The sequence below is a fragment of the Saimiri boliviensis genome, chromosome 13, assembly GCF_048565385.1.
Source record: "Saimiri boliviensis isolate mSaiBol1 chromosome 13, mSaiBol1.pri, whole genome shotgun sequence".
In the NCBI taxonomy this organism is placed as follows: domain Eukaryota; kingdom Metazoa; phylum Chordata; class Mammalia; order Primates; family Cebidae; genus Saimiri; species Saimiri boliviensis.
This window is the reverse complement of record NC_133461.1, coordinates 12874970-12901170: the sequence shown is the minus strand read 5'-3', so window position 1 is coordinate 12901170 and position 26201 is coordinate 12874970. Positions and strand designations below refer to the sequence as shown.

The 26201-nt window shown below is 31.4% G+C and overlaps 1 protein-coding gene across 4 annotated transcripts in view; it reads right to left on the bottom strand.

Moving 5' to 3' along the window:
- CDH19 (cadherin 19) overlaps positions 1-26201 on the bottom strand; it is a 190283-nt gene that overhangs the window by 6638 nt on the left and 157444 nt on the right. For 2 of the 4 annotated variants that reach the window (XM_074383278.1, XM_010336734.3), the window contains exons 9-11: positions 22910-23031; positions 6110-6227; positions 3523-3774 (exon numbers count right to left, since the gene is read on the bottom strand). In XM_074383278.1, coding sequence (XP_074239379.1) covers positions 3523-3774; positions 6110-6227; positions 22910-23031 — 492 coding nt within the window. Of the gene's footprint in view, positions 1-3522; positions 3775-6109; positions 6228-22909; positions 23032-26201 lie in introns of those variants that run through there. The other 2 variants (XM_074383279.1, XM_074383280.1) reach the window with 2 other exon arrangements.

Here is a 26201-nt window from a genome sequence, read left to right as displayed (position 1 = left end):
TTGAAAATTTGCCAGAGGGACTTGAAAAATGACGAAAGTATCACGATTTTTCTGGCTGATGACTTAGAGACAAAGAAAACCGTAAAACTATAGTGAACTATCTTAAATGATGAACAATTTGACATTCAAAATCTGTTTTTTCTCACATATTAAAATAGAATAAAGTAGAATGATAAAATTTTGCAACCTGAATGCATTTGTCAACTTTAGTGGCCAATACTTCATATTAATAGTAGCTCAGAGCAACATAGCAGTTTGATATTCCTTACTGAAGCAAAATTCCATGGCATAATTACTTTCTAAGTTAATATGTATTAACTATAAAGTATATATCAGGCATTGTTCTAAAAGTTTTATATTTATTGGTTGATTTTATTCTTCCGAAAGCCATTATGCTATTATTTCCGATTATAGATGAGAAAACTGAAGCACACAGATGTTAAATGACATCTCTAGAAAGCCACAGCTAGTTAAGAGATACAATGAGATACTGCTCAGCCACCAACAGTGAAGTCCTGTCATTGACAGAAACATGGATGAATCTGCCAGACATCGTATTAAGTAAAATAAGCTAGGCACAGAAAGACAAGCACTGTATGATCTCACTTATATGTGGAATCTAAAAAAGTTGATTTCATACAAGTAGAGGATACAGTGGTAGGTACCAAGGCTTGGAAAGGGGCCAGGCGAGTGGAGATGCAAAGAGGTTATTCAGTTGGTACAAAGTACAGTGGGAGAGGAGGAATAAGTTCTAGTGTTCTATTACACTGTAGGGTGACTATAGCTAATAATAATTTATTTCAAAATAGGTAGAAGAGATAAATTTGAATGTTATCACCACAAAGTAAAGCTAAATGTTTTAAGTAATTAATATGTGAATTATGCAGATGAGCATTATACAATATGTACAGATATTGAAACGACACACTGTACCCCGTGAATATGTCTAACTTGTATCAATTATAAAGACGATACAAAAATAGGCAGAATTAAAAAGTTGGCTTAGAGCCTGTGCTCTATGATATCACATAAATTTCAGAAATTCCAAACTATCATGTGTTTGAAATCATAACATGTGTGTCTAGAATTAATATTTATTACATAAGATAATTTTAACATCATGTAGAAACAGAAAAATCTCAGAACACTTTGTTTTAATTTTAAATAAAATCTGTGTGTGTGGGTGTGTGTGTGGGTGTGTATATGCGTGTGTGTCTTTGTATGTGGGTTTCAAAGATTAACCAAGACCCAATCTAGGATCTTATGTAGCTGTTCAGAGCTTTATATGTAGAATTTGAAACAAACATGAAGTCATGTTATGAATAGTATCACAATGAGAAATATGTTAGCCATAAAATATTTATAGAAAACTTGCATTTAAAATATCCAAAACAGTGTTCCTTAAGTAAATAAGGTCACCATGTTTACATTCAGGTATTGTGCTTCAGAATTTGCATGATATATATGGTTGAAATACAAAGGAGTCTAATACTTTTCTATCTGAATTGGAGATAAATATTTACAAAATTGCAAAAGAAATCGTTATTATAATAGTTGACCCATAACTCCTACCTGCTGAATTTTACCCACGTTTTTAACTGGGAAGCTGCCCCTTGTTTGTTTGTAGGTTTTCTGGGCTTGGTTTAAGTCTGTAACTATAGATAGGTCAGTATCTGTAATTCCCCCAAATTATGTTTTTACTACTGTCTTTGCTTCTGGTATCTAGCTATGAAGCTATGAATTCAGTTTTATAATCAAAGATCATTCAAAGTAATTTTAAAAACTGAAGCTAGGTCCAAAACAAACATAATGGTAGGTGATAGGTGAGGAATGGATGGGGTTTGAAGCCTTGAGAAAGACAAGTTGAGTGAAGTTAAGGCAGGTCCTGAAACATATCCCATGCTAGTTTGAGTGGTCAGTTTGGCATTTCAGAAACAGTGGCTGATAACATTTGCTCTCACTTATTCAATGTAATTTCATTGGATTTTGGTTTGAAGTTTTCAGGGAGGCAAGAGCAGAGTTTAGATTCTATATTTTGGTGTTAAAAAAAAGGAAAAGTTTATACTAGATAAATATTTATAGTCCTGAAAGCCCAATTAAGACCTTTTGGAGTTCAGCTGCCTCATCTTTGAAATAAACATAAATTATCTGCTTATAAAAACAATTATAGCAGTGGAATAAAACAAGCAAACAAAAATTAATAGAGCTCTTTTAATGGGATTTCTTTCTGTTTAGTTCTTTGACTTAAAAAGGCATTCTCTTTTACCTTCTTCATGTCTAACATTTACTGTTCTTTCTATTCACAAAAAGATTTTAGAATTATTTTTAGTTTCAATTGACAAATAAAAACATATACTTTGACATACAATGTGGTATTTGATATATGTAAACAATGTGGAATGATTAAATCAATTTAATATATTCATCACCTTACATACTGATAAATAAAATTGTTGAAGAGATATTCACACTTCCATGTCCTTTACAGCATTATTTACAATAGCCAAGATATGGAATGGATGGAACCTAAGTTTCCATCAGTGAATGAGTGGATAAGGGAAATGTAGTATATAGACACAATGAATACTATTTAGTCTTAAGCAAGAAAGAAGTTCTGTCATTTGCAACAACATAGATAAAACTAGATAACATCATACTAAGTGAAAGAAGCCAGGCACAGAAAGCAAACACTGCAAGACCTCACGTTGTGAAATCTAAAGCAACAACAACAACAACAACAACAAAACTGCGTATAAGTAGACAGTAGAATGGTACCAGCAGGATAGAGGGTAAGAGAATGAAGAGACGTTGGTCAAAGGACACAAAATTTCAGTTAGACACTAGAAATAAATTCAAGAGATCTATTTTACAGCATGGTAACTATAGTTAATAATAATGTATTTTATGTTTGAAAATTGCTAAGATAGTAAATTTTACTGTGTTTTATTATTATTATTTTTTTTAATGCACCTTGGGCCCTAGTGAGTTTCAGTACAATGTTGGATAACAGTGTGTTGCAGTCATGGAATCTTAGCACATAATTTGCTAGCTTCATGACCCTTCATAAAGCACATAGCTTCTTGAGATTCTATTTCTTAATCTATAAAATATAGGTGATCATAATTACTACTTTAAGGTTATTGTGAGGATCAAATCGCAGTGTATGTAAAACACTGAAGAGTGTCTCCTGGATTACAATAAGACTCCAGAGAAGCTCTCCATGATTTTTACTAATTTTTATTATTTTATATTGTTACATTGTATGTGTCAAGAACATGCATAAACAGATGTGTACACACACACACACTCACATCCTCATACAATTCAAAGGTCACTGATTTGCAGCTTACCTATATTTATCCGCTTATTCACTCCAGTTGGTTTAGGAATCGTACTACATTCAGAGAACCAATAAACATACACACAAACCCACATTCTAACGCTGTAATAGAATTTACTATTTTATATATTTATCAGGTTATTTTAAATAAATGAACATATGTTCAGTTCAGCACTACCTACCAAATATTATCATAATGCAAATGAGAACAGCAATTATGACTTCTGTCTTGAATCCCACGGAAAGCATAAGTTCCTGGTACTGGCAGGTCTGTGTGCTCCCAGTGTCATCACAGTCACAGACTTGGACAGTAAGGGTGTTTGTACTTGTGAGTGACGGGGTTCCGTTGTCGGCAATTAAGATGGAGATGTAGAAGACAGGCTCTCCTTGTAGGTTAAAACCAGTTCTATTAGTCAAAATGACAGCTGTGTTATCTAAAACAAAAATCCATGTGCGTAATTTTTTCAACTACATGAGGGAAATTTGTATGTAATTGTCACATATACTCAAGACAATAGTATAGAGATACAATCCAGTAAGTTCAAAGAAAAGGAAGGGAAATTTCTAATGAGAAGACAACTAAAATATCCACACTAAATCATTAGTGTTTTGACATTACCTAAACCCTAACGATGTAATCAGATGAATCATCTAAATTATGTAGTAAAATTACTATTTAATGTTATTAAATATTTAATTAATATTACTTAATTATTTAATTATTTAAAGTATTTATTTATTATTGAATTACTTAATTCAATTCTAAAGTGTCTTTGATTAATATATGAAACCTATGTATAACATAGAAAACAGCTTTGTAATCAGATATCGCAATTTATAGGGACTACCAATATTAAATGTGTGCTGATAGGGCTGACTTCATTTGTGTTAATTACACATGACACAGTTTATTTTCTAATACTTGGGATCCATTATTTTTACAAATGCAGTAAATATACAAGATTTTCAAAGTTATCTATCAAAGCACATGATCTGAAATAATGCATTTTCTAATTAAACACAATAATTTCACTTGGTAGACAATATCCTGTTAGAATATTTCATATCATTTTGATGTTATTAATCTATTTTGTATTTAAAATTCTGAAATCATTACACTTAGTCAGACTGATTCATTTACCTAGAGAGTCTATTCAAAAAATTCATGAAAACAAACAATAAACGCTTCAACACATGTACAATTACTCTTCTGTGAATCCCAAAATATCATAAATGACTTTTTTCATTGTAATTTTGTGTGCCTCAGAATTGTATTTTCTCTTTACTTTTTTTTTTTTTTTGCCGTGCCTCAAAATATTTTCTGTCATCATCAGACAAACTTTGGAAGACAATGGCAATAAAAGAAAAATAAATAAAAGCCTTTTGAAATGCATGCTTAAGCAGGAAATTTCCCAAATCATTTTTTTAAAGACATTTTACTATCAAGCTCTGAAAATCTATAAAGCCCATGTGATTTTATTTGCTAGGCAGATCTAGGAGGTGAGAGACAGTTGACGCTTTTTAAATATGTATTTTATTAAATTACTTGTGAGTACAAACATTAAACCAAATCAATTTTGTATGCTTCAATATATTTATTTTGCCTCAGTAATTTATTTTATATTAATATAAATGAATCTTAGCTGGAGTTTTAAAATATACTATATATGTTTTTCATATGTATGTATGTTTACATATATGTATGTATGTATATAAACATACATACATATATATTTTTTAAAACTCCAGTTTAGATTGTTAATATTAATGTATGTATTTAAAAATATAATTTATTTTTTTTTCAAAAAATGCATATATATATTTACAAAAATACACGTACCCCCTGAATCTAAGCATTCTTATATGGCTAAATTTTGTGGAAAGCAATTTGGAAATTTCTCAAAGAGCTTGAAACAGATATTTGTGACTTTTGTCTGAAATATTTTTGAGTTTCCTCCCCAGGGGAATTTGACAAGGGGAAAACAGACAGAAATGTGTTGCATTTACTGTCACATGAAAGATCTCTTCTGGAACAAAGCTTAACCTCAGTTGTAAGGAGAACTGCAGGTATTTGGTTACTGATACTTGAGTAATAAATCCAACTGTGTTTCATAACTTTGAGGTATAAATAAATTAAAATAGAAGTCCTTATTATGACAAAAATGTTTCTTACTGAAGCTAACGAAAAAAAAGCAGAGTGGCTTCATATAAAGTTAATCCATCTCTACAAAAAGAAAATAAATTCTACTCTTACACAATATTCTTTGGAACATTTTATCCTTAGATTGATAAAAATTATTTAGTTTTGAAGGAATAAGAACTGTCTTAATCCAATTTCATATATTCTTAGCTCCTAATTAATGACCCTAAATATTTTGAATCAATCACGCTAACATGACTGCAGCTAAGATAAATATCATTTTCTTTCTCAGTCATAGATTGAGGTCTCAGTTAGACGAGAACAGGAAAGGAGCCGTGGTGTCAGAACTGCAATTATATTTGCAGGGTCATTCTGACTTTACAAGAGCTTACAGCCATTGAAAATTTTAAAAGCTCCTTCTACTTTGAAGAAATGCAGTGAGAAATGGAGCCAATATTTTAGAACTTAATATTGGATTTCGTTTTCCATTTTCATTGTTACTCTTTTGCTTGATTTCCAAACATTATTATGTTGCAAGAACAGTATAAAAATCAATGTAGTGAATTCCTCTGAAGTCAAATATGAGTCAAAAAACTATATCAAAACTCATTATGAGCAAATGACATTACCTTGATTATCTATGATTGTAAAACTTGAATTGTTGGTGTCTTCTACAGATAGATGATAGTAAAAATGGTGCTCTTCTATGGATTCATCTCTATCCACTGCACTGATAGTCTGAATTACCTAAAAAAAAAGAAAAAAAAAAGAAAGAATAGATTTTTGTTGTTGTGTGGATTCAGGAAGAAGATAACCACCTTTATTATTACTAGCTTTTATTTACATTGCTTTATCTCAATCAATAGGGACACTGCAGAAAATGACTGTCAAATATTGGAGAACATTAAAATATTCTCTCAGGCTAAAAGTATGTTCACTTGCCTCTTAGGGTGTTATAATACTGCATAATAAACAAATTCCTGTTGATGGATCAGCTGATTTCCAAAAAGTACATTTGTTAGAAGTTGCCAAAGCACCGCTTCTGTATTATTCATACCCTCCCTGCCTACATTTCTCTCTTTCTTCCTCCTTTACTTTTTCTTTAACTGAATGTCAGACATTGTGATTTGCTAAAGTTGTGTATTTCCTGTTTTTACTGAGAGCAAAACTGTGGTAGAGTTATCAGCTTACTAAACTCTTTGCTAAAGTAATGAGATTTTTAATTGATTTGAGGAAATAACACATTTAAAATGTAGGGGCAGAATATATAATTTCCTTTGACCCATAAAGATTATAGGAAAGTGTTTCACATCAAATAAGTTCATCTCTATATCTCAGATAATAAAACAGTGAAGTAATGCAGATATGAACAAATCCATTCTCAATTAATTTTCTTCTTTCAAGACATGAATGTGTCAGTCAAATAGTTTATTATTGTTGAAAAAGATATGCTGTCAAGATCACATAGTGAGATTGTGATTAATTCTGGAAATTAAAGTAAATTGATTATAGAAGTTATTGTTTTGAATTTTCTAGAATTAAAATGCTTTTAACAATATGTCAAACAAAAATAGACTCAGATGCAAGATGACAAACCCAGATTTATGTTATACTTCAAAAAAATAGATTATGTCTTCAGGAGCATAAAGAACGTCAGGAAATTAATATGATATGTATATTACTGTTTTAGATTGATTTATTTTTAACTCATAACACATTACTAATATAATACTTATTTAGTGTTAAGTAATCTAACAAAACATATTTTATTCAATCCATGCTTATAATTATACATGTGGATATTGACTTGTATTAAGGTAAAGCCTTTATTTTAGAATATCATAGAATTTTGTAAAGGCTGGGTAAAGGGCAGGGGCTTGGAATCCTAATATTTCGAATCCTGGCTTCACCACTTAAACGCTTTTAACCTTGAAAAAAAAATATTAATACTTAACCTGCAGGGTTCATTTTCAGGATCATAGGCCTCTGGGGTTCTCAAAGAGTTTGTCACGTGACAAACTATTATGTGTTTCTATGTCTATTATGTATTCCTCATGAAAATATTCTCTTGTTGAATTTTTGCATACCATGGTGTCCTGAATATTGTTAGTAATATGTGTATGAATATCTTTATATGTGTATTTACTGAAGTAAGATTGATAGCAAAGTATAGAATTTCTGTTTATCTTGCTGGCATATGTGGTTACTGTTCAGATAAGAAATATTTTATTTTACCGTCTGATGTTCTATATCAAATATGAGCATCTGACTAAATGTTGCAAATGTCTCCTTTTGGGGAATGAAGGCTTAAGAAGACTAGAGATACACTGTATGTATTTCAAAAGACTTTTAATGAATCAAAATACCTTATACATAAGTACAGGAAACTGAATGAGCAGGACTTCAACAGTCTGCCCCTTTTTAATGAACATGTCTCCACTTATATACTCTGTAAGTTGAGCTTCCAATAAGATATATTTTACTGGCTTTCATAATTGTTTTATAAAAATAGGAAGCCACTGACATAGTATCAGTCATATATCAAATATTATGAATTTTATTGAGTTTATCTTAAACAGATACACTTAAAAATAAATGCATATCTCTAATAAAGGGACTACATTAATGTACTCATAAATCTTGATGGAGGATATTCATTTTTCCTTTAAATATAACAATGAAAAGGTTTTAGTATTAATTTTAAATTAAAAATCTAAGAAAAACATTTATTTGTTGCACTGGTTGCTGTTTACTTACATGTCTTTATCTGGGGCCTATCGCTGGCCTTACAAATTTATGAAAGGGATAAAGATAAATTAAAAGGTAAAAATATATACCAAAAACAGCCATGGCTTTAGAGATTGGGAAAAGAGGAAATAAAAATAATTCCAAATTACGACAAATTCTGAAAGCTCAGATTTGTAATTATCTTTTTTCTCTCTAGGTAGAATTTTGGCCAATTTATTTCTGACATGATACATTCAGTTCTCTCTATACAGTGCATTGAAAGGTATAATAGAAATATATTGTGTAAGTGCCAAGAATCGAAAACTAACTACAATTTAATAAAAACTTACCTATGGACCAGGTTCTGTTCTATGCATTACCTTAGATAATCTTCACAATGGTTCCTTAAAATAAATTCTATTATTGTTTCCATGTTATAAATGTTTATATTAAGTTTCATATATGCTAAATGTCTTAGGTAAGTAAATTGGCTGGGCCAGAATTAGAATGTAAGCTGTTGTCACAGGCAATGTGCAATACGAGTAGTAAGTGTAATCTTCTAGGACATATTGTTCATGCTCTAGACCCGTTCTTGTCCTAGCAGATTCACATACAAAACGGTATTGTAAAAAGTATGGAATTTCAAAAGCAAGTAAAAACGTATCTCATGAAAGATAATGACAGGGAAGTAAGTAATATAATTTTATAAAGACCAAAATAATGGTTAAAAATAGAAGAAAATAATATGTTTTAATATGGGAGAAAGGGAAGATTTTCTAGGGTAAGAGTACAGCCAATGAGCTAATACTTGAATAAAAATATGAATTGGTGAAAAAAGTGTGATCCTAAGCAAAGAATGCCATGAAAAATTCATTAAGGCAAAGAGAGCATACATTAGGTAGAAATATATGAAATTACTATTTTGTAAGTCAAAGATAGCCGACTACTGGAAGTTTCATAAATTTCAATTTAGTTGTTTTATGAGACTATAATCATGATTTGACTTGAAAGATAATCAGGAAAATAAAGATAATCATTTGCCTGCTATTAATCATTATGCACTATATCTTTTTAAGAAAAAGAAATTGAGCATGGGCCAGCTTACTAAAATATCATTCCAGATTAATTATCCTGAGTCAAAAATAAGCCCAACGCTCACATTGACAATCGTCAAACCAAAAATATGGTCCTTATCAAACATGCAATTGACGGACATGTAGTTTAAGATGCAACTCCTATACTCAATGATTTGCAGCAAGCAATACATTTGTGTCTGTTTTCTCACCTTCATGGCAGGTCACAATGAAACCCGCTTCCAGAATTAGTCAGTGAATAAATTGTTGAATAAGAATATAAACTATAAATTGCATCATGAACTTTAAATCAATATATAAATACCAAGTATTAATTTATATACATTATCAACTCCTTGAAATGCACTTAATAAATAATGCTTCTCAAAATAAAAATGTTAAACAAAAAGTTACAGTTGCAATAAATGAATACTTGGAAAGATTTTCCTAAATATCTTATCTGAGTTGCTTATTTAGTTATTCTAGGTAGGTATATGTGATATCATGTTAAAGATGCAAATTGTCTCCCATTGCCAGTAAATTATTATCCAAAAATATGTGTAAGATCATCACTTTTTATACTACTCTAGTGAATAAATGATTTTAAATTACATGTTTTGACAAAATAAATCCACAAAACTAAAAAATATTGTTGAACATCTGCTCAGAGACAAAATGCAAAATAATACACTAATATAATTAGAACAAACAAGAAAATCTAGAGTGTAGTATGCTTGTTTTCTTTCTTTGTTTAGCAAAATATTAGAAGAAAAATTTTGAAAAGCTTATTATAGCATAATATTTTAGACCTGAATAGAACTGGGATACTCTAAGTTTTCTAAAAGGACTTTTCACAAAGTTGCATTATATATATTAAAATGCCATAGATATCATAATTGTATTGCCATTAAATTGTAGAAATCTAGTCAGTAGAAAAATACACATTTCTAGATTTTTATCTCAATGCGTATTTTCTAAGTTTCCTTTTTTAAGATAATATTTCAAATATACTTTATAAAATTTACATAAAATCAGCATGTATGTGAAAAAATATTAAATATTAAATTATAATAATTTATAATAAATAAAAAATATTAAAATATCTCATTTGTATCTTAAATGTGTCCATTTAAGATGTATTTCATTAGTACTTACAGCACACCAAGCAATCCTATACCCTGGGGGTACAATGATGGATAAAGTCAGTCTCTGTCACCAGTGTTCACATTCTAGTGGTATAGAAGACCAAGCAGAATTGCAAACTTAAAAAGTACTAAGGGAGTACAGAATACCTAAATTACATAATAAAAGTTATAAACACCTAAAGTACTTAATATTTAAACACTGTGGAGGAAGGTTAGAGAACCTGGTATTTATGCTGAAATTAGAAGGTCATACTGCAAAAGTGAGCAGGGGATACACTGCGGGTATGTTAAAGAGTTTTCAACTTCATATTGAGGGACATTCCCAGGTTCTAGGTTGGGAATGACATGATCATTACTTTTATTGGGATCTCATGGTTCCAGGGAAAGAACGTGCATTTTAGAATGCTCCTTCTGAGGACATCCTGGATGTAGGCCTGAAAATAGAGAATCTAGTCCACAAGCTATTGTCATGATCCTAATGAGCTACTGCTCGGTCATCAAAATCTCTTTATGTGATACACAAAACAAAAAAAACAGAAAACAAAACTCTCACAAACTCCATTATGGAATGTACTGTTTTAATGAGAAACAATACATAAATTACTGAACAGTGTTTATAAATTGAGGATGGTGCAGTATGCTTCAAATAGAGATGCAGCTCCTGAGTCCCAAAATTTGCCTGAGGATATGCTGAGCTTCACATGATGTGACAAAAGTCAGGTTTTCTTCACCATTTTCAAGAGAGCGATATATGCCGCTCACTATTTTCCATTCAGTAAAATCTGACTCTCCTGAAAACTGCATGAATGCAGACTAACCTAATACATATAATTGATTTATTAAACTGATATATTGTGCATATGTGCTGTGAGATTGGATGAAGCAAAGTTTGATTTTACAGGAACATCCCTCTGCAGACCTGCTTAGGTGAGGTTCACTGTAGAAGAGAAGACAGGTCCCTATTAGGGTAGGAAGAACGATGGTAGAGAGAAATTGATACATTAAAGACATATGGAGGATATAGGAACAACAGAAACTAATAATTGATTGGATATGGAGAATAAAAACTAGAATTAATTTAAAGTGATGTCCACATGTTTGTTTTCTTGCAAAACTTGATATTATAATAATTTTCTTAGGGATATCGAAAAAAGGGAAGGCTTAGGAGCAACTTTGGCGTAACCATGGGACACCTGAGTTGTTTTCTCAGGTTAGTCGGACACATAGCTTAAAATAGAAAAATCAGGCAGAAATACAGTTATTTGGATATGAACTGTAGCTGAGAGGAGGAAGTGGATGAAAGAAGAAATAAAGGGGTTCAGGAAAACTTTTGAACAAAAAAGTTAAAGAAAGAGAACAGAACCATAAATCATAAAATGCAATCACTGAAATTTATGCAAAATAAAATTTTTACATGAAGACAAGGTAAATGTCTTTAATTAGACAAAATATTGGTATGAGCAAATCTGAAAATTATTGATATTATACTTTACCTCCAAAAAAGACATTTAATATCAATCATGATAATGGCACTCATTGATTTGAAAAATGATAACTATTTGCACCAAATAGCAAAGGCAAATTACCCTGATGTCAGCTCATTTATTATATTAATATTTTGCAAATTGATGAAAGTTCTCTCCTTCTTCTCTTCCCCACCTCAGCCACTTACACATTAAGAATAAAATCCAGAACTCTGTTTACCCACATAGGTCTTTGAGTTAACGTTTGATTTCCTCCAGAGTAGGGTGTGACTAATCTGGAATTTTTGTTTTCTATGATTAATTTATTATCTATCCAAAGAAGACAGATATAAAACATGTTTTTAGCTGTCATTTTCTCTAGCAGTTTGAGCCTGTGGAGAATCATCTTCATAGAAATAAAAATTTGTATAAAATATTAAATATTCTGTTAATGGATTTAATTATATGTGAAAATGATATTTTGAATACATTTTATCAAATAAACATTATTAAAATTAACTTTATCTGGGTGCTTTTTATGTTTTTAAAAGAGGCTACAGGAAAATTTAAAATTGTATCATTTATGTGGAAGCATTGCACTACATAATCTTATATTTTCAAATAATTGTTCTTCTTTTAAGTAACTTTATTTTATGTGTACTTTATATGTTGTATGAAATTCAGCTTCAGAACTCGAAGAAATAATAGTGTTTAAGAGAAGGCATTGATTTATAATTACTGTTTTCAATATATTAACCCATCAGTTTCAATATTACATAAAGTTTTGATTATTGATTGAGGACTGTAATATTTTATCATTATTATATGTATTATGTGTGCCTTTTGACTTGTTATATTTATTACCCAGAATTTAGGTTTAATTTTATCTAAGGGGTTCATGGTATCAAATAAAAAGTTTGTATATATAATTTTTATGTGTATCATTTGGTTTCTTTGACTTGATATGTAAAATATTTATGGATTTCAAAGCATTTTATTTTATTAACTTTCTAAAATATTATTTTTAGAAAAGTTTAAATAACATGAAAATTAATTTAACTTTGAAGCTCAATTTTACAAGACTCTTTACCTAAAATATTTCTTAGAAGCTTCTCTGACATATTCTCAGTAATATTAATTATAATTGTTTTAATCTTCTTTTCTATTTTTCTTACATTATTTTATTTTCTTTAATTCGTTTAATGACTTTAAAACACCCTTGTATTTTGAAATGATTATAGATCCAAAAGAAAATGTAAAACTTGTACAGAGTCTGTCAGATACTTCTTTCAGCTAAACCAACATTTACATTTTATGTATCTGTAGTACATTATTAATATCACATGCATATGATGACGAAGCAAAACAAAAAATCAACCTCTATAATACATTTAAATTGGAATTATTAATGTTTGTTTTTTACTTTGTTTATAATCTGACTCCCCTAAACATTTGGTGAATGACATTATTAACCTGCTCCACCCTCATTGACAATGTTGTTTCTCTGCAGTATCAAGTGTACATAGACACCTTATAGCTCATTCAAATCTCTTTAGAAGAGAATGAACCCCATGTTAAGAACTTATTTGACATGATCCTTAATTGTCATTGTTAATATCAACAAAACTACTTGTAACATAATCCTCTTTACCTACTTTCTTTTGTTTTTTATCTTTGCCTTAGCAGATAGAGATTGTAGAACAGAAGTTGTATTATTATTTTTGAAATGAGGAGATTGGTATTCAGCATGGTTAGGGTATTATCATCTAATTGCAGAAGTGTGGATGAGTTACAGAGATCTTTGCTGTTGCACTACATAATCTTTTTGTTATTTTTTGCTTATTGTGTTTGATGTTTCTTTCTCAATAAGGGGAAATATATTCGTATTAATCCTCATGATTCCTATACATGTGATTTTTTAGACAATAATCAAGAATACCAATCAGCCCATACAATGCCAGGAACTCAACACTAGAAAACAAATGTTTATTGCAATCCTCTCTAAAGAACAACTTTGCCTTTCAAAAACATGAGACAAAACAAAACCTAACAAAGAAATGAAAAACAAGGGACATGTACAGAATAGATAAGAGGAACAAAGATTATTTTGCTATCCTACTCATTTTTCTCAAAGGGTAAAAGAGACAAATTCACAACGATGCACTCAGCTATCATTGGAAAGCTGTGTGCTATGTACTGCCTAAGAGTAAATGAGAAATGTGGTGCATGATTCCAATCAAAAGAGAAATAGAGCAGCCTGAGTTATTGAACACTTGTCTTTTTTAAACTCCGGCCACACTGGGACCAAAAATGATAATTAGATGGAAAAAATAGCTTATTTTTTTAGTTTTCTGACACTGGAGCACAGCTAAGCAATCTTCAAAATATCCAAATAAATCCACCATGAACAAGTTTCCAATTATTCTTGGAGATAAGCAATTTGTTTTCAAAAGAGTAAAGAAAATATTGTATTTGGTACAACATAGTTTTAAGATCTACATGTCTTCATTGAACACATCTGGAAAATTTTATATTGTTTTAAAATTCTATATTTTGCCAACTCTACCTATTTATATATTTGCATTACAAAAAAAATGAACCAGCAAATTTCACGGACAACCTCATAATCACATCACAAACTTTAAGAAGCTTTATAATTCAAATAATCTGATAACCTTGAAATTAAAATAAAGGTAATATGAGAAAACATTGCTCTTGCAGATTATTTATTGATTGTCATGTAATCTTACTGCCTTAAATTGTGTTATTTCAAGATATTAATCTGGTTGTTTTATTAATCTAGGAGGTATTTTGAAAGACCGATTTTTTTTTTTAATTCGGTTTAGGGTGCTTTATTAGATAAATGATGTCTCAAAACACCCATTACTTTGGTTATTATTTTTAATAAAAATGATCTTTTACTCAAAATATATGCTTTCATTGTATATACATTTTTACATACTAGCTCGAATTGCTATACACATAAGTAATTCATCAAACCAGTCTATGAATCCATTTACTAAAACTGTTCACTCCCTATGAATGTTAGTAATAAATATAATGTGGTTTCTGAATTTGATAAAATTTTAAATGTTGATTTCTATGAATGCATATTATAGATAATAATTTGGGAAAGCTTCCATAGTACTCTTACCTTGGTGAAAATATTCAGATTGATAAATACATCACCTGTAATGGATACAGAGTGCTTGAAAATTTCTTCATTGGCAAAGTTACCCTTGGGGTTTGCATTAAATCATTTACTACATCAACATTGAGGAACTAACTTTTATAAAGATTATTTCTTATCAACCAGCAAATACTCTTGCATATTGAGGACAGAATGACTTGTTCAGGATTTTGCAAATAATTATCTTTTCACTTATCTCTTGTCTTCGTGTATGTTTGTTTGTTTTTGAGACATGTTCTTACTCTGCCACTCGGGCTAGAGTGCAATGATGCAATCATAGCTCATTGCAGCTTTGAACTCCTGGGCTCAAGTGATCTTTCTGCCTCAACCTCCTTGGTAGCTGTGACTACAGGCATCACTGCATTCAACTAATTAAAAAAAACAAAACAAAAAAACAAACAAACAAAAAAAAACAAACAAACAAAAAAAACTTTTGTGGAGATGGGATTTCACTGTGTGGCCCAGGCTGTTCTTGAACTCCTGGGCTTGAGCCATCCTCTTGCCTCGGCCTCCCAAATTGCTGGTATAACAGGTGTGAGCCATCATGCCCTGCTTGCCTTTATTTTTAATTAAAATGTATTAGTCTGCAAAAAAGTTGCAGGGTTCATGTAGTTATTTGTAATAGAAAAGATTGTTAATGTTTTCCACAGCTTTCAAAGATTTTTTAATATTATTTGTTTCTTTATCTTTTGTCTTTTAAGTATATGTTTTATTATATATATTTTTTCTCCTTTTTGGTATTGTTACTTTTTAATGTTTCATACTAATTCTAACACATGTAAGCTTAAAAAGTTCTGTACAGTTCCTAGAATTTACGTACTTATTAGACATACAAAATATTTTGGCCTTAAAAAATAAATTACCTAATAACTTTCCATAGGGATATCTGGAAACTAGTGCTGAATTATGTGTAAGATTGTTGTAATTTGAGAGAAAAAAAGTATTTACCTATAAATATTTGCGATAGTTACAATTAAAATAAACCCTCTGGAAAATCCTGTATGATACCTTTTCCTAACAAATTTACTTATAAATATTTATACTTATTAAAAATATTTGAAAAAAATGAAAAATCACAAAAAAGACAAAATGAAATTTTCTTTAGTGCAGCCTTTCTCATTATTAAAAACAGAAGAGAAAGTGTAGGATTTTCTTGGACAGGTTTTCCGACTTTATTTACTGACAATTCCATCTGTATTTTCTACAATTTCTCACTGACAAATCACAGAAAATGACTGATTCCAAACCTAGAACAGGAAATGTGAAAGCTCTGCCTCCGTATCAGCCTGGTTCCAACAGAGGCAAAATCACATGATCATTTGAAAGGAGGGATTCTGATAGAATTGTAAGCTACTAAATCAGAGCTACCGTAAAGATGTAAGGAGAACTCTAAAGGGTATCCTGAGGCTCTAAGAAAATATTGGAGGACAGATATTATTTCCTCTCACAAACGTGCGAGGAAAGCCTTCTCCCAGGGACCAGCTTCAGCCCTCCCTGGAGGAGGTGCAGCTGCAGCATTCCCTATGGCAAAGACGTTCACAGATTGCCTGGGTTCGCGTTCTAGCCCACACTGCGCAGGAAAGCAGAAACCACCCTCCAGGATACCAATGGGCTAGAGGATAAAATCGCAGGATGTGGCGCACACTGCGTTGCCAGGCCTGGAACACACTGCGTTTACACTGGGGGGTCTCAAGGCAGTTGTCGTGAGCCCAGGCTGGAGTGGTTGGATTGCCAAGTGCCTGTACATTTGGTACTTTAGGGTCTGTATGTGTGTCTGGCAAAAGCACTGCGCAAATCCCCAAACATCCCGACAGCTGACCGTGCAGCATGACAAAAGGAAAAGCAAAGATTCCGCACACTGGGACCGGGAAGAGACGTCTTCCTCCCGCAGTGTTTATCCACCGCCCTCTACTGACAAGACTCAACCTTGCACTCACTGGAAAGGAGAAAAGATAGAGGGGTGCGGGGGCGGGGAGGAATGGAGAGGGGGGCGAGCAGGTGGGCAATCCCTGTGCACAGCGCAGGACCTTGCTAAGCAGGTACCGAGGCATGAATGTGCACCAAGAAGCAATAAATTGATCAGTGGCACAGCCCAGAACATATCGCTGTACCAGAAACCATGTACGCAATCAAAGACTAATATGTTGTCTAAAGTATATGGAAACCGACATGAATGTGCCAGGATCTATTTTTCTAAGCATTCTATGTCCTTTTTGCAATTCATTTCGTGATGTAGATAGCTTGCTTTTTTCTTTTTCTTTTTTAAATTGTGCATGTGTGCATGTGTGTGTGTGTGCACTCATGCATGGGCACATGTAAATATTTTTCAAGACAATTATTGTGCTTCTGCTTTGGAACATTGAAGAAGCCTGGTCCTTTTTAAAGAGTAGGGTGGACAAAGAATACAAAGTTTCACTTAGACAAGAAAAGCAAGTTTGAAAGATCTATTGTATATACGGTAGTTAATACAGTTAACTGTGGTTAATAACAACATATTGTATTCTTCAAAATTGCTCCAAATGGATTTTAAGTGTTCTCTTTACAAAAAAAAAAAAAAAAAAAAAAAAAAAAACAAGTATGTGGGTAATGCATATGTTAATTTACTTGGTTTAGCCATTTCACAATGTATGTGTGTGTTTGTGCATATTTGTAAACATCATCATGCACCATAAATATGTACTATTTGTATTTGTTAATTTAAAAATATTGAAAAAATAAACAAAGAATACCCTAGGGAGGTGGAAAGAGTGAACTTCATTTTGGGCTTCTTACTAGAAACAAACCCACACCAAGTCTATCATCCTTATCATCCTAAGCACAAACTGTCCTTACAGTTTTTGGTATTAAGAAGCTTTTTATTTCTTACCACCATTCTCTTAATTGTGTGGCCTTCATGTTTTATTCTGCCCCAATTTTATTTTAAGCAATTCGTTTCCAGAAATTTCAGACTGAGATTGTACCAAAAGAAGGTGCCACGTTTCTCTTTACTATCATTTCCCCATTCCACGGTGGAGAGGTGTCAAAGTGGTTTTGTAGTTTGTTTGTACCACCAAGTTGCCTGCTTGATTTTCTCTTGGTTTAATCCAGAATTTACATTATTTAATTTATCCGACACATATATTTCACAATTTGTGTTCTAATGGTGTAGACATTTCCTCATTTTGGTGATTAACTATTCCTTATGTTTAAAAATTTCCTCTATTTACTTCTAAATAGAATGTTCTTAGGAGTTTCCTTATCTCACCACCATTTAATATTCTTGTTAAGATGATGAACCTAATAAAATAAATTTTGCTACCTTTTGTAATAATTTCTAAAAACTACTTATATAGATATATCAAATTTAAATAATTATGGTTCACATTTAACCATTTCAGTTACATGAGTTATGCTTTATTACCTTTGAAAGCAGACATTTTCTTAGAGATTGCTTCATTGATTTTAGTGTTCATATATTAATATTTCACTTTTAGGAATGAGTAAGAGATTGATAGCACTTTAAAAACTTTTTAGTGGCACTTTGGGAGGCATATATTACTGTTAGGTGTTTGGTTTTAATTGTCTTAACAGAAACCTACCCAATGAATTTCAAATCAGAAATCCCAACCCAAGTCAGTCTAACTCTGTGATCAACATTGTAGGAAACATGACATTCCTGTGCTTGTGATAGCTGTAATTCCTGAATTTTTAAAACAAGGCATTTCAATGTATAAGAAAGTATCTACCATAATGTTATATACATTGACAGCACCCAAACCATGTGTCCACTGATTTCAATTTGTAAACTGTAATGTATGTAGCAGGGTGAGAGGAAATTGTTGGCTTCTCCTTGGAACTTCAGTGGAGGAACTTTATCATTCTTAACTGGAGGAACTTTATCAAAGTTAAGTGGAGGAACTTTACCATTCTTTCAGATGCTTACAGGACTGAGACAGACTTCCAGATAGTGACATCTGCAACTCTCCGAAAGAATTATTTCACAATGTGTGACATTCTTCCTTAAGGGAAATTATAAAACAGGGCTCACCAATGTGCCTTATTATGAGTTTGAGCAGTGCATATCCCAGGAAGGGGTTTGGGACCAGTCAAATTGACCTTCCTTTTATTTTTGCCTTTAAAATCGTAAATAGCATTCTTTCTGAATAAACAGAAAAACCTGTTTTTCATATTTTTAATTGTGTGTATAATCTAAAGAGAGGTAGTTTTTATGATTAGCATGGAATATGTGGTTGAAATCACTATCATTCTCCAGGCGTCCCCAAACGTTTTACACAGGGGGCCAGTTCACTGTCCCTCAGACCGTTGGAGGGCTGCCACATACTGTGCTCCTCTCACTGACCACCAGTGAAAGAGGTGTCCCTTCCTGAAGTGCGGAGGGGGAGCTGGATAAATGGCCTCAGGGGGCCGCATGCGGCCCGCGGGCCATAGTTTGGGGACGCCTGTTGGAGACAAACATAAATTTTAATTCTGGCTGAGATATTTATACACTACATAATGCTGAGAAAGTTACCTAAGTTACCTAAAGTTTTGAAGCATAGTATACATATATGTATTTTATTCCACACATTTTTCCATAAAGCTTTACATTTATACTTTAAGCAGGGCACAAGAAAACACTATGCCATTACATCCAATAGACATTTCTCTTCCTCAGTAGAGTTTAAGACTGAGAATACTTTTACAGCACATTGCAGTACACATCAGCATTTGAGTTTCCTTTTGATCAGTTCTACCTATCTATAGACACTGATACTTCATTTTGCAGTTGTTATAGAAGTCCTTCAAAGAACAAACAACTATTAGCTTATTATTTATTTATTTATGAGACGGAATCTTGCACTGTCACCCAGGCTGGCATGCAGTGGCACTATCTCGGCTCACTGCAATGTCCGCCTCCTGGGTTCAAGAAATTCTCCTGCCTCAGCATCTGGATTAGCTGGGACTACAGGCATACGCCACCATGCCCAGCTAATTTTTTTTTGTATTTTTAGTAGAGATGAGGTTTCACCATGCTGACGAGGATGGTCTCCATCTCCTGACCTCGTGATCTAACCACCTTGGCCTCCCAAAGTGCTGGGTTACCGGCGTGAGCCACTGCGCCCAGCCAATTATTAACTTAGTTTACATTTAAAAAATTCTATCTTCAATGGTTATATGGGTCTGTAGACACTTCTATAAATCTAGGATACGTTATGATAACTTAGTGACATGGTGGTTTTGAATGCCTGGAATATTGTCAAGATATTTGTCTTAAACATTTTCATGATATTTCATCATCCAAGAAATTATTTTATCACTGCTCATAAGTTTTTTTGAAATATATATTTAAAAGACATGTAACTTAAAAGTTTGTGTGACGAAAGTTTGTGTGAAGAATGACAATAATGAAATAAATCTTCACTATTCATCTATTTTGGTATAAATAAAAAATGCTACTTACTCTTTTGAACTATATCCATACGAATAGTGTTGTCACATTTTTTACTTTTTTATATTTATAAAAAATGTAAAATTTATTTTCCAGGTTGCATGTGAAATATATTTTTTCTGAAAGTATACGAATTGAGTACTTTTTATATTATAATCACTATTATGTGCATACATATGTAACTATGGAATCAAGTCACTAAGAATCCCTGCTATCATAAATCTAGTAATTTATTGAGGAAAATGAAAAAATATTAAACAGAACTTTGTTTGGGTAAAACAGTTACCACATGGGACATTTACAGAAATAGGTGCATAGAAGATGAAATAAATTATGCCTATTTTTTAAAAAAGTTTTAAAATAGGCTATCTAATCAATGGATAATCTAACTACATTTATATTGTATTTATATGTACACTTCATATGTACATGAAATGAATGAAATAATTTAATTTACTATACTAGTTGTATTCAAAATATAATTATATGCTAATCATACTCAAAATATAAAATATAATAATAAATATAAACCATAATTTTACTTATAATTCTAGAAATGTTTCATCCAATATGTAAATTTAATATATATTCGTTAGAAAATTATAAGATACATCATTTCAAAAATTATTTGTATTTTAAGAAAGTTGATGTGCCACATTTAAAGTATCATTTATTAGATTTACATGTTATTGTTTAAATTTGCTTGTTATATTTGTCAATATGTCTAAGTAACCAGATGTGTTTGAAATGCTTGGGAACATCAGATATGTCCAATTTCTAAGTACATAATAGACTTATGGTATCAAATTTGAAGAAAAATATCTAAGCCTAATTTCTGCAGGAGCCATGGGGCCCAGTTTATGTGCATTCTGCTTTTGTGATCTCTTCTACCCTATACTCTATGTCCATACAATTCTAAAATAGTTCAATTTTGGTTCTAGGGAAAGTGCAACACAGTAGAGAAATTTTTATATCCACCTTTTACTTTCCCCAAATCCTTGGGTTCTAACCCTTTAGAAATGAGTGCTTTAATTTTTTAAAGTCATTTGTATGTTTATAACAATTCTATTACAGTTTTCAAAACATTTTAGGAAAAATTTATAGGCAAGATTTGATCATTATTTCCAGTGAAAACATTTATAAAAATACACATAGCTTAATGAAATTCACAATCATTTCAAGAACTATTGACGATTTTCACTATGCTGCAGTTTAATAATCAGCAACAGTTAAGATATACCTATTTCTTAAGATATGCCTATTTGCTAGCATAGCAGGAAATTGAAGATCAAATATAACTTTCGCTACTACCATTTATTTATAGAAAAATGTAATTTCTGCTTTTGTAAAATCCAAATGTTCCCTGAGTAGCTTTGTTGATAAATTCAAGGCTACTTAGAATAATTGAGTTGATAGTGTCTGTATACTTATTTAATACTATGAACACTAGACTGTAAAATTTTTTACATTAGTTGCCATTTTTTAAAGAAAACCAATGGTATTTAATAATCTTTTATGTACTCTAAGAAACCTGATAATTATGTTAGTTTATTAAGTACTGGAACTGAGAAGTACATAAATAACATTCTAATTTAAATATCAAATTTTACAAATAAAAAAGTGAGCAGCAGATAAGAAAGTGTGTGAAATAAATTGTGAAGTAATGATAATGTATTTCAAAATAAGTATGTTCTCATGAATTACATATGAATTCTCATGAAATACATATGTAATTCTCATAGAATTACATATCTAGTAATTCGTATAAAACTGAGTTTTATATGTGTTGCTATGTCTGATGTAGTGATTAAAGACTACATAAAAACATTGTAGCATATTTTCCCTCCATATATTTATCTTTCTATCTCATTTTACCTGTACCTAATGAGGAGTAAGAAAAAAAAAAGAAACTTAAATGTGATTATTTAAACTACACAATCAAAAGTTTTTTCTTTATTCTATTGGCAAAGTATAAATGAACTACTGAATAATAAATATACTATAAAGGCAAACTACTGAATCACTATTGTTAGCAGATTTTTTAAAACATTTGAAGAATTGTAAAGTAGACAACTTGAATTGCATGTTTTTAAAAATTAAAACAAAATATCATATGGAGCTCACAACATAAAAGCATGTAATTAATATAAATAGACTAAAGTTACTTTTGTTGATGTTTCAAAATAAGATGAATGCATGACAAAAATTATTATATATTATGAAGTTTAATATATATAATTCTTGCTTATTGAATATAATATAGAATTACAATAAGTATATAAATTATAAATATTAAATATGTTAATATATAATGTATGAAATATTGTAAAATATATGAAGTAATTACATATTTTGAAACAATGATATATTGTTTAGATTTTGTAATTTATAATGTGTTCTTACCTCACCAGAGCCTGCATTTTCACAAACATAAGTCTCATAGTATTGAGAGAACTCAGGAGCATGATCATTGATATTGAGAACTTGCACATACACAGGGATCGAAGAGATCTGTTCTATATTGTCTGCAATTTGAATATATACAATTTAACAATTTATTATATATTTTTATAACATAATATATTTTTATATATTATATATTTAAAATTATATACAATTTTTAAATTTAAAATATTTTAATACTGTTTTTAGAAGCTAAGTCATTAAAATTACACTAGAGGCTATGTGGTGTATTTTTATTTTACTTGAAAAAAGCTATCTGAGGACAGAATATCTATGATTCACATATTTATCAACAATACAGCCTAGAAAAAAAAATTCTGTGCTCAGTATATCCAAACCAAGCAATATTTATTGGGTGCATTTTACCTGCCATAGGCTGTAATAGGGGATGAGAAAAAGTAGTAAAAAGATATGTGTACAGACAGCTTGCAAGAGTCCAGGAACTAAAGTTTTGTATTAATTCATTCGATCTTGATCAACACATGGATTATTATCCTCCCCAATTTTACTGATGAAAACATTGATAAACCGAGTACAGTTAAATTACTTGCCTAAGATTATAGCTGCAGTGCTGTAACAAAAATAGCAATCAGTTCTGTGAACCACTGAAATTTAGAATGTAGCTTTTAAAAACAAAGAATTAAAAAGTCTATATTTTAAAGTTACATAGTTATAATAAGATATATGTGAAGTTTTTATATAAACATTGAGTTGTGAAGATTTTCTAAGTGAGCCAGGAAATCCAAAAAACCTAATGAAAGAATATTGTGGTTAAAACGTTTAAATCTTTCAAATTGATATAAAAAAGACATTTCAGAAAAAAATACGTAAACTAGAAATTCACAGGAGAGAAAATTCGATTTATATTAAAGCAGACTTTCTCACTGCCACTACTGTTAATATTTTAGACTGGATGATTCTTAGTTATGGAGGATTCTCCTGTGGATTGTAGGATGCTTAGTGGCATCCCTGACCTCTCTTCCCTAATTGTCTGCAGCATCCCTCCCACCCCAGTGTGTCAATCCAAACTGTGTTTAGACATTGTCAATGTGCCTGGTCGATGTTAGGAGCAGAAGTGTTGGGCCAAATGGCCTGCAGTTGACACATTGTGCTATCATGATGTTCACACAGCCTCTCACCACAGGTAAGAAGACTGGCGGGTTAGTCCATGCCATTTGTGTCATATGTGATAAAACAGTACCCAGTGATGGCAGAATGCTGAAAAATAACAGCATAAACCAACTCTAGTAATGGATGATGAAATATAAACTACTCATATCTGTGACCCAATCTGTTAAAATGAAGCTAAAGTCTAAGCTATAAGTATACGAGAAAATGATCCAATTAAATACATTCCAGAGTTATTTGCATGGCATCCAAATTATTATAAACAACTCAAATGTACAACAGAAAAGAGTTGGGGAAAATAAATTGCAACTGAACTATGACATTATGTGGATTTATTAAAAATGTGTGAATCTAGCCAGGCATGGTGACTTGCACCTCTAAATTCCAGCACTTTGGAAGGCCAAGGCAGGAGGATCACTTGAGCTGAGGAGTTCAAGAGCAGCCTGATCAACAGAGTGAGACCTCGTCTTTACTAAAAATCCAAAAAATTAGCTGTGTGTGGTAGTGTACATGGTAGTCTCAGTTACTTGGGAGGCTGAGGTGGGAGAATTGCTTGAGCAGGGGGCTGTGGCCATGGTAGCGGTCAACTCCTTAACCTCAGGTGATCCACCCACCTCGGCCTCCCAAAGGGGTATGGGGCATTGATTCTTTACTTTGTCTATGTGTTTTTATTTAAAATACATGTGCTCTTTGTAATGGTAATTTGAAAGAGCAATGCAAATTAAAAATTACAGAGCTGATTCTCCTTGTTGAAAACAAGGGAAATTTTTTTTTCCTTTCTTCCTTTTTTCAGAGCCTTTATAAACACACACACACACACACACATACACAGAAAAAACATTGTAGTTGTAAGTTCTTTGTCTCTTTGAAGTGTATGGTAATCTTTTAAAAGTTCAATAAGCTTGCTGCAAGCTTTGGCATCCAGGATTGCATTTCTCAAGTAATGGTGACCATCTCTTTGAAATGTAATCTTCAAGGTATACAGCACCCCTATATCCTAGATTTGTGAAAGGATAGGAAACTAATTCTAGCAACCAACTTGTTCTAAGTTGTAGAACTCCCTCTTGTCATCAAGACAGGAAAAGTCAAGTTGTCCTTTGGATAAAATCAATTAGCAAAAGAAGGTGGTCACTTGAACTATCCAGCGAATATAGAGTGAATTCTATGTGACAAATGGTGTTAGTCTTCATACTTGAACATCTAGACAACATTTAACTTGAGACATGTATATAATGGATTGTATCTATTTGACTACATAAAAAGGTGAAATTTCTTTTCATCTTGGGCATCTCTTCCATTTCCTATGATGAACATTACATTGTGTTTTATTGATTTCCAGTAATAAAATTTTTCTCTCTGTTCTACCTTTGCAGAGAGGTTTTCTGGGCTGGGATGAGATTTTCCTTGTAATTATATTTTCCCAACAATAATAGTTCCAATTAAGATAGAAATTGAAATTTTCAATTAATGAAAAATTGAATTTGTAAGATTTATTACACACACACACACAAACACACACACACACACACACACACACATCCACGCCTTTTGGGAAATACGGAAACCATTAGTATTTATCATTTTGAGACTCTTCTCTATTGTGTGACATTTAGATTGAAAATAGATTAATGAAAATAAAAAGATATTTCTATTGATTTCAAAAAGAAATTAATCAGAAAACTAAAGTTTGTATTGTTATGGTTTTTACACATACATCATCATAGAATATTTTTGCTTAAATAAGTTATATAATGTAATTCACTTGTAAATAAACTGAAGGAAAATTATTGAGAAATTCATTTAAAGTTTTTATCTTTGTGTTACTAAACTTTGCTTGAAATTAAATTCAAATTAAAAATTAAAACTTTGGTATTACCGTACTCTCTCTCTCTCTCTCTCTCTCTCTCTCTATATATATATATATATATATATATATATATATATAACCTCACAGCTGCACTTTAAAAGAGTTGGTAGTTTTATTCATTTATCTGGCATGCTGATAAATAGCATTGTGCTTAATTTAGGAAGCTTTCCAGAAAAGAGACTATGCACAATGAACTTCATTTGCTGGACAAAAAAATGTTAAAATGGAACATCTCTT